This window comes from Drosophila subpulchrella, unplaced genomic scaffold, assembly GCF_014743375.2.
Source record: "Drosophila subpulchrella strain 33 F10 #4 breed RU33 unplaced genomic scaffold, RU_Dsub_v1.1 Primary Assembly Seq34, whole genome shotgun sequence".
Taxonomy (NCBI): domain Eukaryota; kingdom Metazoa; phylum Arthropoda; class Insecta; order Diptera; family Drosophilidae; genus Drosophila; species Drosophila subpulchrella.
Window position 1 is genome coordinate 979,679 of NW_023665571.1, and position 13,337 is coordinate 993,015.

General features: G+C 39.3%; 1 protein-coding gene across 1 annotated transcript in view; it reads left to right on the plus strand.

The window, feature by feature from the left end:
- LOC119559705 overlaps positions 1–7,174 on the plus strand; it is a 324,449-nt gene extending 317,275 nt beyond the window's left edge. Inside the window, exon 6 of the mRNA XM_037872766.1 lies at positions 6,804–7,174. Coding sequence (XP_037728694.1) covers positions 6,804–6,994 — 191 coding nt within the window. The 3' untranslated portion in view covers positions 6,995–7,174. The remainder of the gene's footprint in view (positions 1–6,803) is intronic.
- The last annotated feature ends 6,163 nt before the right edge of the window (positions 7,175–13,337 follow it).

Consider the following 13,337-nt stretch of genomic DNA (forward strand, 5'->3'; position numbering starts at 1 on the left):
AGAATGCCGACATCCCTGAATCTGAACGGCACCCTCTGCTGCTTCCTTGCAAGGCGCACTTCACTTGGATCTATGTTCGGCACTTGCATCTACGGAATAGTCATGCGGGGCCGAAAGCTCTAGACGCGCTAATCCGTCTGGAATACTGGATCATCAATGCCAGAGACCTCGCTCGTGCTTTCGGTTTAAGCCTGAACTGGAGAACCAACTCATGTCGCTGCCACCAGAACGAGTGCAACCACAGCAACCGTTCCAGAAGTGTGGCGTCGACTTCTGCGGACCGTTCAAAGCGTATCTCCGCATCAGAGGAGAGGGTTCCACAAAGTCCTATCTAGCCGTCTTCATTTGCTTGGCCTACAAGGCAGTACACATAGTAGTCGTCTCTGATTTGTCAACCAAGGCATTTCTCGCAGCAGCGGATGATCGCCCAGCGCTCAAGCCCATCGGATATCTACTGCGACAATGGAACTAATTTTGTCAGAGTGACCCACATTTGAACAAGCAAAGGCGTATGATGCCCACCAGTACATAAGCTGGCCGTACTTCCCACTGCACCTCATTCTTATTGAAAGAAGATCCTTTCAAGGCGGTCAGGATGATCGGTCAAGCTCGAGCTTTCCCTCAGCTGGTCTCTCTTTGTATATAATAATATAAGCATAATCTCTTTTAATAATCGACTACATATTTACAGTTTTTTAATCCTCTGTTAGCAACCCCATGCAATCTCTCTTCTGCTAATAAAAGTTCAGTTGCAGTTCCAGATCAAAGTGAAACGGTTCTCTTTTCGCTTGTGGTTAATGTTTGAGAATTAGTTTATGCACCCCCAACCTGATCATCTTATGCAGCACAAAAAACCTTTTGTGCATTAAACATTGTATTTAATGTTTGGTTTCCTAAACCGTGTTGCTCTTTACTGGAATTAATGACCACTGTATATTGAATACTCTTTCGACGTAACCGTTAAGTACCTCTAATCGCCACTCTATTTGCTCTGGGTCCAGCGATATTGTCCCATTAATAATTGATTTTTTTCGCTGAAATTAACAAGAATTTCACGCCGGCTCAATAGTATCACTTCATCATCAGATGCGATGGAAGAATTGGCATTACGTTTTTTGCTAGCCAAGATATAAAGATAATTACGAGTTCGAACTTTGTAAATCACTTTCGCAACTATTACTTAAAGTATACTGGCGACAGTACTGTACTGGACCGTTGTTAGTGCCCTTCAAACGCACTTGAATGTCGAACCAAATAATACCGTTACAATGACCAAGGGCAACTGTATTGCCTGTACTTACATATGTGGGTATTTTCCACTTATGCATAACAAAATTCAGATTAACAATTTTCGAAATTTGTTGACTTAAACAAGGATCACAAGTTGCCTTACTTTGCGCAATTATAAAGTTTATTATACCCATTACTACTAGATTCGTCGGAAAGTATGTAACAGGCAGAAGGAAGCGTTTCCGACCTTATAAAGTATATATATTCTTGATCAGGATCACTAGCCGAGTCGATGAAGCCATGTCCGTCTGTCGTCTGTCCGTCTGTCCGGATGAACGCTGAGATCTCGGAAACTATAAGAGCTAGGCTATTGAGATTTCGCGTGCAGATTCCTGAGCTTCTTACGCAGCGCAGGTTTGTGCTACGCCCACTCAGCAGAGTGCTATGCCCACTCTAACGCCCACAAACCGCCCACAACTGTGGCTCTTACAGTTTTGATGCTAGAGAAAAAATTTTAACTGAAATGTATTGCTCTCGTCAATACATATCGATTGACCCAAAAATAGTTTGCCACGCCCACTTCAACGCCCACAAACCGCCCACAAACTTCAAAAAATCGTAAATATGAACGTGGATATCTCGGAAACTATTAAAGATAAAGAATTGGGATCTCAGATTTAGATTCCGTAGCATTGTGCGCAGCGCAAGTTTGGTACGCAAATATGCCACGCCCACTCTAGCGCCCACAAACCGCCTAATCCTGTGGCGCCCACAATTTGCATGTTAGATAAAAAATTTTATCTGAAATGTATTGGTCTGGTCAATACCTATCGATTGATCCCTTTGGTCCCTTTAGCTGAGTAACGGGTATGAAATAGTCGAGGTACTCGACTATAGCGTTCTTCCTTGCTTTTTACCTTACTATGATCACTGCCTGACCGTCGTGTGCTATTTAAATTTGTTTCCCTTCGAAAACAACGACAAAGAGGGATACGCGGTGTGCATCGGTTGAATACAGAATTTTTGCCACACCCACTAGTTCCCACAAGCCGCAAAAAACTGTGGCTCGTACAGTTGTAGAGCCAGAACAAAAAAACTAAAATGTATTGTTCTTGTAAAAACCTATCGATTTTCCTAAAAAAAAATGTGGACGCCCACTCTAACTCCCACAAACGTTAAAAAATCGTAAATTTGAACGCGGATATCTCGGAAACAATCAAGTATAGAGAATTGGGATTTCAGATTTAGATTCCGCCACGCCCACCCTAACGCCCACAAACCACCAAGGCCTGTGGCGCCCACAATTTTCATGCTAGAAAAAAATGTTAACTGAAATGTATTGGTCTCGTCAGGGAAATTTCTGGGAAGGGAAATTTTAATTCAATTTAATTAAAATGTCTCCATTGTTTTACCCGTTACTCGTAGAGTAAAAGGGTATACTAGATTCGTCGGAAAGTATGTAACAGGCAGAAGGAAAGAAAGAGAATTGGGATTTCGAAATAAGAATCCTTAGCTTTGTACGCAGCTCCAGTTTGGTACGTGAATATGCCACGTCCAACCTAACACCCATAAACCGCCCGTTTGGTCCCTTTAGCTGAGTACCGGATTTTAGCGTTCTTTTTTGTTTTTTTTTGTATTTCGTTCTCTGAAACCTCTACTTTTAAAATACATTTTTTAAAGACAGTAGTTTTTTAATTTGTGAAAAATAAAATAAATAAAAATATAATAAGTAAAATAATAAATAAAAAATTAAATAAAGTAATAAAATCGAAAACACTTCCTTCTACCTGTTACAAACTTTTCCCCGAATACAATATATCCTTTTACTCCAGGAGTAACGTGTACAAATAGATACATTATCGTTGTCTTCTCTATCCCGTCCAATATTTTCCGCTCGCTGATATCTATCGAGCTGACTGCCCACTTGGCGCAGCCATCATAAAGTCATCATTCTACGTTGATGACTTACTTACTCAAGGATCAAGTCACGGAAATTCTTCTTCGGGGGCACTTCCCTCTTACAAAATGGCATTAAAAAAACGCTGCATTGATGGAAGTACACACTAATAAGGAGCTCAGTTCGTGTGGTGAGGGATTAGCTGGCGCTCTCGGCATTAAATGGAACCAACATGAAGATGCACTATTCTTAAACTTCACCCCAAAGAACCAGTCGACGACCATTACCAAAAGAACGATTTTATCCATCGCGGCGGCATTGTTCGACCCTCTTGGACTACTCTCGCGGCTTATTGTCGTCGTAAAAATACTCCTTCAAGAACTTTGGCTCGCTGGCCTATGCTGGGATGAGAGAGAACCACAGAATATACACACAGCTTGGAGCAAGTGCCTCGATTCGTTCCAAACAGTCTCACTATTGTCGATTCCCCGCTATTGTCTCCAACACAAGCCTCGATCACTTCAACTTCATGGTTTTTGCGAATAATCAATTCGAGCTTACGGTTGCTTCCTGTATCTACGCTCGGAGACATCGACAAGAAATATTGCAGTTCATTTGCTGACTGGAAAATTCAGAGAAGCCGAGAAAGAAGAAATCTCTTCAAAAATTGGAGTTGTGCGGAGCACATTTGCTTGGCCATCTCTATGCAAAGATAAAACTCTTATTAGCGGACAGGAAATACACCGCATATTTTTGGACGGATTCACAAATTGTTCTCCATTGGCTAAAATAACACTCAGTAACTCTTTCAGCATTCGTCGGTAACCGCATATCAGAAATTCAAGATTGGACTGCAAATGGCCAGTGAAAATTTGTTCCCGGTGGAAGCAACGGTGAAAGCTTAACTGCTTTCAAGTCATTTAAATTATTTAACTCTATTTCTCGACACCTCCTCAGGATATGCTCTCATCAGGGTTGGAGGACGACTCCAGAATGCCGACATCCCTGAATCTGAACGGCACCCTCTGCTGCTTCCTTGCAAGGCGCACTTCACTTGGATCTATGTTCGACACTTGCATCTACGGAATAGTCATGCGGGGCCGAAAGCTATAGACGCGCTTATCCGTCTGGAATACTGGATCATCAATGCCAGAGACCTCGCTCGTCGAGTGGTGAGTTCCGGTAGGGCGTGCTTTCGGTTTAAGCCTGAACTGGAGAACCAACTCATGTCGCTGCCACCAGAACGAGTGCAACCACAGCAACCGTTCCAGAAGTGTGGCGTCGACTTCTGCGGACCGTTCAAAGCGTATCTCCGCATCAGAGGAGAGGGTTCCACAAAGTCCTACTTAGCCGTCTTCATTTGTTTGGCCTACAAGGCAGTACACATAGAAGTCGTCTCTGATTTGTCAACCAAGGCATTTCTCGCAGCACTTAAACGGATGATCGCCCGGCGCTTAAGCCCATCGGATATCTACTGCGACAATGGAACTAATTTTGTCGGAGCTTCCAATCAACTCCATGAACTACAAGAATTCTTGGAAAACAAAGCCACGCTAGAAGCTATTTCATCATATTCGTCAACCAATCTCATAACATTCCATTTCTACCTACAAGAGCTGCGTTCCCCCACTAAATGGACAACGCCATCAGAAAACAATAGAGCGGACACTTTTGTCATTATTCACGACGATAATCTGCCCCCGCAGCGATGGCAGATCGGGCGTGTCGAATCAGTTGTTCCCGGACAGGATGGGCTAATCAGAGTGACCCACATTTGAACAAGCAAAGGCGTATGATGTCCACCAGTACATAAGCTGGCCGTACTACCCACTGCACCTCATTCTTATCGAAAGAAGATCCTTTCAAGGCGGTCGGGATGATCGGTCAAGCTCGAGCTTTCCCTCAGCTGGTCTCTCCTTGTATATAATAATATAAGCATAATCTCTTTTAATAATCGACTACATATTTACAGTTTGTTAATCCTCTGTTAGCAACCCCATGTAATCTCTCTTCTGCTAATAAAAGTTCAGTTGCAGTTCTAGATCAAAGTGAAACGTTTCTCTTTTCGCTTGTGGTTAATGTTTGAGAATTAGTTTATGCACCCCTAACCTGATCATCTTATGCAGCACAAAAAACCTTTTGTGCATTAAACATTGTATTTAATGTTTGGTTTCCTAAACCGTATTGCTCTTTACTGGAATTAATGACCACTGTATATTGAATACTCTTTCGACGTAACCGGTAAGCACCTCTAATCGCCACTCTATTTGCTCTGGGTCCAGCGATATTGTCCCATTAATAATTGATTTTTTTCGCTGTAATTAACAAGAATTTCACGCCGGCTCAATAGTATTACTTCATCATCAGATGCGATGGAAGAATTGGCATTACGTTTTTTGCTAGCCAAGATATAAAGATAATTACGAGTTCGAACTTTGTAAATCACTTTCACAACTATTATTTAAAGTATACTGGCGACAGTACTGTACTGGACCGTTGTTAGTGCCCTTCAAACGCACTTGAATGTCGAACCAAATAATACCGTTACAATGACCAAGGGCAACTGTATTGCCTGTACTTACATATGTGGGTATTTTCCACTTATGCATAACAAAATTCAGATTAACAATTTTCGATATTTGTTGACTTAAACAAGGATCACAAGTTGCCTTACTTTGCGCAATTATAAAGTTTATTATACCCATTACTCGTAGAGTAAAAGGGTATACTAGATTCGTCGGAAAGTATGTAACAGGCAGAAGGAAAGAAAGAGAACTGGGATTTCGAAATAAGAATCCTTAGCCTTGTACGCAGCACCAGTTTGGTACGTGAATATGCCACGTCCAACCTAATACCCATAAACCGCCCAAAACTGTGGTGCCCACACTTCTAGTGCTGGAAAAAAATTTTAACTGAAATTTAATGTTTTAATCTCGTTATTAGTTGACCGCGCTTTGCTGCTTGTATATGTCCATCTCCCTTTGGTCCCTTTAGCTGAGTAACGGATTTTAGCGTTCTTCTTTGTTTTTTTTGTATTTCGTTCTCTGAAACCTCTACTTTTAAAATACATTTTTTAAAGACAGTAGTTTTTTAATTTATGAAAAATAAAATATAGAAAAATATAATAAGTTAAATAATAAATAAAATATTAAATAAAATAATAAAATCGAAAAAATTTCCTTCTACCTGTTACAAACTTTTCCCCGAATACAATATATCCTTTTACTCCAGGAGTAACGTGTATAAATAGATACATAATCGTTGTCTTCTCTATCCCGTCCAATATTGTCCGCTCGCTTTCACTAACAGCAACGATAAGATCCTAAATCATTCAAGTAATTTGAGTAATAAGTCGAATGACTTAAGCATTTTCACTTTTATTCATTACACTCTATGGCATTTGCTGTAAAAACTATAGATACACTTATAATAATGCAACTCGCTTCAAATTGTGATTTCCTTATACTCGTCTCATTTCATAGCAAATTATTTAGCCCATACCTATCGTTATATTCGTATTCTTGGCTTACCACTGACACTTGTGGGTGATGGAATATAGATTTAGAAGGAATTTAACAAAGAAGAATAGCATTATAACGTGACAATTGTTCATGAAACCATTTAAATGTTTTTTTCCTTGGCTTATAAGGCATATTTAACCTTTTACTCATTTCAGTACATACCGATCTACCCTCACGTAACGGATATGAAAAGACTTACAGGCCGCCTGGACCCATACCATCACCACATACACCTCGAATAATTAGAAATGCAGGCTCACGACTTCATGCTTTTACTACGAAAGCGACAGTGGTGTTAGTGATATTTTTATGGAAGTTATCCTTGGATTCAAAAACGAACTTTTAATATTGTGGACACACTTAGCTCTCACACCATTTAAAAAGTTGGAAGTAAAGCACTCCGAAGCTACAAATAAGCAACCGAAGCAGCCGTTACGTTCTCTTTTCTTGTTGCTTTGGAATGTTTTTTGATCAGGAAGCGACACCAACGCTACAATACTAGTTTATACATTTATCTAAATAAACTGTATGTAAGTATAGAACATTAAAATTATACCCGCCACTTGAAATTTATTCTCCATCCCTCTCGCATTCTATTGAGATCGATAATTATTCATTAATTGATTAGCTATAAGCTTTTAATTAATGGTCCGAATAGAATAATTTATGGCATGTAAATGTGTATTGATAGACCCGCTAGACGGGTTTTGGCGTTATGACTATATATTTATACCCTTGCAGAGGGTATTATGATTTCAGTCAGAAGTTTGCAACGCAGTGAAGAAAACTTTTCCGAACCCATATTGTATACATATTCTTGACCGGCATCCGTCCGTCCGTTTCTACGCAAACTAGTCTCTCTGTTTTAAAGCTATCGGGCTGAAACTTTCCCAAAAGTCTTCTTTCTTTTGTAGGTAGTATATAAGTCGGAATCAGCCGGGTCGAACATCTATGTCTTATAGCCCCCGTACGAATATTGGCAAAAACAATTTAAAACAAGAAAGGAAGTTAACTTCGGCAAGCCGAAGTTTGTATACCCTTGCAGTTATAAGAAATAATCAATGTTAGTAACACCATGTTAAATTCTTTACAATTGTTGTTAGCTTCAGTGATATTTGTGTAAAATTATATTCTTAATGCTGAAAAGTTAAAATATTCTATATCCCAGAGTAAAAAAAATACGATCAAAATCAACAAAGCAAAATTTTTTTATAAAAAAAAATTATTGCATTATTTTCTGACCGTTTCTTTAACAGCTATATGTTAGAGTCGTCCTATTTTTACTAAATTTAATTCGAAATTCCTAAAAATACAAAAAATTATATTCCCAATAGTATAAGATAATATGTCATAAAACACCGAAGCTATAATTTGTTTCATATTATTTTCCCACCACTTTTCCGATCGTTCCTATGAGAGCTATATGATATAGTCGTCCGATTTTGCTAAAATTAAATCTGAAATTCAGATACTAGATTTGTCGGAAAGTATGTAACTAATAGAAGCGTTTTCGACCCTTTAAAGAACATATAGTCTTGATCAAGATCACTATTCGAGTCGGTCTAGCCATGTCCGTCCGGATAAACGCTGAGATCTCGGGAACTATAAAAGCTTGAGAGTTGGGACTTGGCGTGTAGATTCTTGAGCTTCTTGTTCATCTCAAGTTTGTTTCAGCAGGGTGTGACGACAACTCTAACGGCCATAACGCAATAATCCGTCTAGCACTCACATTTTTTATTATTTTTAAATTAAATCTACTGGTCAAACATTTTTTAATTACCATTCATTCAAAAGTTCTAAGCAAATAACGGGTGAAATCTTGGGAGCAGACGCTTTGATACTTGTATATCTCTATCTCTTTTGCACTCCCCTTAGCTGATTAACTGGTAACTGATTTTCGGTGGTATCGACTGTTGCGTTCTCTCTTGTATATATATATAAATTATGTTTTTTATTTATTTATTGCACTCTGTTGCCAAAAGATTAAAACTTAAGGTACAGGGAGGAATCGGCCATAGTTGCTAAGACTTTCGGCCGGACTAAATTGTTTTTACAGGTTTACTTAATAACTAGAATTTTACATATGAGTGGGAAGAGAAGGAGATTAACAATTTAAATGAGTTGAAGTAGGTTAGCTGATTTGAGAAAGTTAAGAATTTTCTGGAGATTTTCATATGAAGGGTTAATTAAGAGATCAGATAGTTTTAAATTTGAGTTACTAGGTCTATGTGTTTAAAATGCGGTGCAGTCGTTGAGGATATGTGAGATCGATATGTCATCTGTGGTGCAGAATCGGCATTGGCTGTTTATTGGCTGGGAGAATCGGTATTCGTGTGTCAGTTTTGTGTGTCCTAGTCGAAGCCTAATGATCTTGGTAATTACTTTCCTTGGCAAGCTGCAAAGTTGTGTGTCTTTGGCGTAGTTGTTGATGCTTATCATCCCTGGGTTAATGGCTTGGTACCAAGGGGATGCTTTCTGTTGTAGGTTTGTATTTTTTTTGAAGTATATTCGTTTTGAGGAGTTTGTTAATGTCCGTGCGGTTTAGATTTGGGATGGAAATTAGGGGTGATCTTGTTGCACCTTTCGCTGCTGTGTCGGCGCATTCGTTACCTTTGATTCCAAAGTGACTAGGGACCCATAGCAACATGATTTTTGGGGTGAGTTTTATGATTAAGTCCCGGATCGATGTAGTGTAAAATGACACGTTGTTACAATTAAGGACAGCTTCCAAGGTTGCAGTGAATCGGAACAAATACACCTCTTACCTCTTTTCTTCTCGGCTATTCTAACAGCTTCCAAAATCGCGATTGCCTCTGCTGTGTATACTGAGGAGTAAGTTGGTAGGACAGCTTGCTTGATAATCTCCTCTTCTGTGATAACTGCTAGACCTATTATTTCTTTATTTTTGGACCAATCGGTATATAAGAAGGAAAATTTCTTCTTTATAAGGTTGTGTTTGATGTCCAAGAACTTTTTCAGGTAAATATCTTTGTTGGTAGTTGATTTTTTGGCACTGCTTAGTTGGATATCTATTAAGCTTGTGTCCATAAGCCAGGGTGGTTCTATTGATTTGGGCTTGTAAGGAGCTTGGGTTGGGATATCGAGGTGTTGACAGCTATTAATGCATTGGTTGATGGTAGAGTTTCTGTATTTTTTATTTTTGTTTTTGGAGATCCGCTGTATGATTTGGTTGAGCGGGGTGTCTTTGGCCTGAAGAATAGTGTGGATTGATTTTGCTTTTAGGTATTCGGTTCTATTTCCTATTGATTGGATGTTTGCTTCAAGGTAGAGGTTGTTTGTTGGCGTAGAGCAAAAGGCTCCTAATGATGTTCGTAGTGCGGAATTTAGTAGGGTTTTGATTGGTTTTAGAATAGATTTCTTTGAAGTGCCGTATATAGGAAGGGCGTAATCTATCTTGGAGATGCATAGGCTTTTTACGATTTCGATTAAGGTATGTGGGTGGCTATTGTATTTTCCGCTGGATAAGCATTTTATTATGTTTAGGGATTTGTCTATTGATTTTTGTAGTTTCTTAATGTGGGGCTTAAATTTATATCTGTGGTCAAAATGTAGTCCTAATAATGACAGTTCCGTAACCGTTTTGATGGTCGTATCTTGTGTTGATACCTGGCATGAGCAGGCTCTCTTCCTGCATATATGGATGTGCTTGCATTTTGAAACAGAGAGCATTGCTCCTGATTTTTGGCACCAAGCGTTAATTTCGTTAAATAGGTTATTAAAATTTATCGAGACATTTTTGTCTCGTTTTAAATTGATAAATATGTTAAAGTCATCGGCGTATGCTGTGTGGGTAAGGTTTTTGTATTTGTCTAAGATATCGGAGAGGCTGTTGAACGCGATAAGGAAAAGTATAACCGAGAGTGGGGATCCTTGCGGTATGCCGTTGTGTAATGGTTGTATCATCGACGTGCTATGATTGGCTCTAACTCTGATTTTTCTATTTGACATTAAGTCTGACACATAGTTGGTTATAATTGGACCACAGCCCCATGCCGAGAGTTGGTTAATGATTGTGTGTAGCCCTATTTTTTCAAAGGCTTTGACAAAGTCTAGGGATATGATTGAGAGGTGTCTCTTTTCGTTGAGGGCTCTGTTGATAAGAGCGTCTGCGTAAAGCAGACAGTCCATAACAGATTTCCCTTTTTTAAATCCGAGTTGTCGGCTATTTAGTAGTTTGTTGGATGTTGCAAACCACCATAGCCGTTTCGATATTATTTTATCTAATGTTTTTGATAAGCACGGATTGAGGGAAATAGGTCTGTAGGATTCTATTAAAGTTTTGTCAGCACCTGATTTGTGTATTGGGATAATTATGCTAGTTTTGTAGGTCTGAGGAATGTGTGACTTTAGGATGATATTGAAGAAATTTATGATTCTCATTTTGATCGGGTTTGCGACGTGTTGGATCATTGGATAATTTATTTTGTCCTGTCCTGGTGTTTGACCTTTTAGGCTGTTCTAAAAAGTTTATATCTTGTTCCATAAATAATGCTGTTCTATGTGTGGTGTTAAGTGTAAGTAATTTTTGTTTTTCTTCGATGAAGCTTGTGGAAAATTGTGCGTCCTCTGAGCGAGAGACCAGTGTTTTGCAAATGTGTCGGCAATTTGCTCCGGGCAAGTAAGGAGATTGTTACTATAGTTGTCCTTAATAGCATGGATATTTGTGGCTTTGTGGAGCCCACAGAGCTTTCTTATTTTATTCCAAATTGTTTCCGGCTTAGATTGTGGCGTGATTTTGGATGTCAGTTCAAAGAGGCTGTCTGCTTTGCTTGACCTTATTTCTCTTCTGTATTGGGCGTTCAGTTTTTTGTAGTTTATTAGGTTATTGATCGACACATCTCTGTTGAAGATCCTCCTGGCCTTGATTTTTTCCCTTTTTAAATTTTCCAGTTTTTTATTCCACCAGGGGACATTGTGGTGCGATCTTGGAGGTTTTGTATGCGGAATACTTTTGTATGCACTTTGAAGTATAATTTTGTTTATATTACTTGCTTCCTGGTTTATATTTGTTGACGATGGGATGAAATTACTAAGTATGTGTGTGAGTGTTTCAAATTTTTCCCAATCTGCGTTTTTTGTCACAAAACGTTGATTGAAATTGTCTTTCTTTCTTCTGCTGCTTGGGAACATGTCGATAGTAATTGGGAAGTGGTCGCTCCCTTGGAGAGAGTCGCTGATCTTGAAGTCACAATAAATTCTCAGGTCGGGTGAACAAAATGCTAAGTCGATGTGTGTGAGTGATCCATGGGTTGAGAAGTGAGTTGGTTGGCCGTTGTTTAGAATGATGAAGCCCTTGTTCAGGATGAATTTGCCTAGTATTCGTCCCCTACGGTTTATTGTGGGAGAACCCCAGTAACTATTCCAACTATTGAAGTCTCCTGTAAATAATGTTGGAGAGTTTCCTATAGGGACTATTGATTCCAGATCTGCTTCAGTAAATTTTCTGTTCGGTGGGATGTAGGAAGAAACAATATTGAGTTTTTTGAAAGATTTAATTTCCAGTGCGATGGTATCGAAGGAGTTTTGAAGTGGAATTATTGTGTGTTCTATTGACTTGTGTATCAAGATTGCTGCACCGCCATCTGGACTGTGCGAGGATGTGTAGTGAAATTCAAAATTAACTGGGATAGGTAATCTTTGGTAATAAGTGATGTGGGTCTCCTGGAGGGAAACGATTTTGGGATTAAGGTTCTTTAGAAGAATTAGCAGTTCGTTGTAGTTGTAGAGGTAACCATTTATATTCCATTGGAGGATCTTTAGAGTCATTTTACATACGGCTTGCTGAAGGATTTGTATCTGAAGAGGAAATGGCTTTAAGTTTTGCTTTAGTCATGACGGGGTTTTGATCGTTTTTCAGCAATCTTTTCGTTTTTTTTGAGATGTTTAGAGGTAGGATTTTGGCTTTTCTTTTTGTTGTGTGATCCTGATTGGCGTCTTGTATTTCGGAACCGGATGACATGGGTTCATCTGGGTCAAAATTAGACGCGTTCGGGAGGGTAATCTCATCAGATTCGTAGCTTACCGTTTTGCGCTGCATAGGTGTTACTGTCGTTTTTGGTGGTTGCATTTGGTTAGATTGAGAGGAGGAAGCTTTGGCTGCAGAGGAGTATAGGGAGCCATCGTGGTGGCGGTTTTTGTAGATGGACCAGGCTGTCCTGTTGTCTACTTTATTTAAGGTCTTAATCGCTTGAACTTCCTTGTGTGACAAGAAAACTGGGCAGTTTCTGTCGCGGGCGTGGTGATCAGTAAGTGGTAGTTTTTTCTCCGTGCAGTTGATGCAGTTGGATTTGTTTTAGCATATTATACCTTGATCTGTGTTTTCATGAGCTGCTAGGCCACAGCTTGAGCAGATTGCAGAATTTTTGCAAAACTTTGCGGTATGTCCAATTCGCGAGCAGGTGATGCAGCGCATTGGAGGAGGGATGTGTGGGCGGACCTGGACTCTTTCGTATCCAATGTATATGTGTTCTGGGAGATTAGTTAGTTTAAATGTTAGTTTAATTAGACCTGTTTCATTTTTTTTCAGTTTTTTGTGTTATTTGGCCAGGGGTATATTTTATAAATTTTTTCAACTTCATCAACCTTTTGAGATCTAAGGTTCTCTAATATAATTTGCTCGTCAATTCCTCGTAGATCGTTTGAGTAAATAACTCCTTTAGTGCAATTAA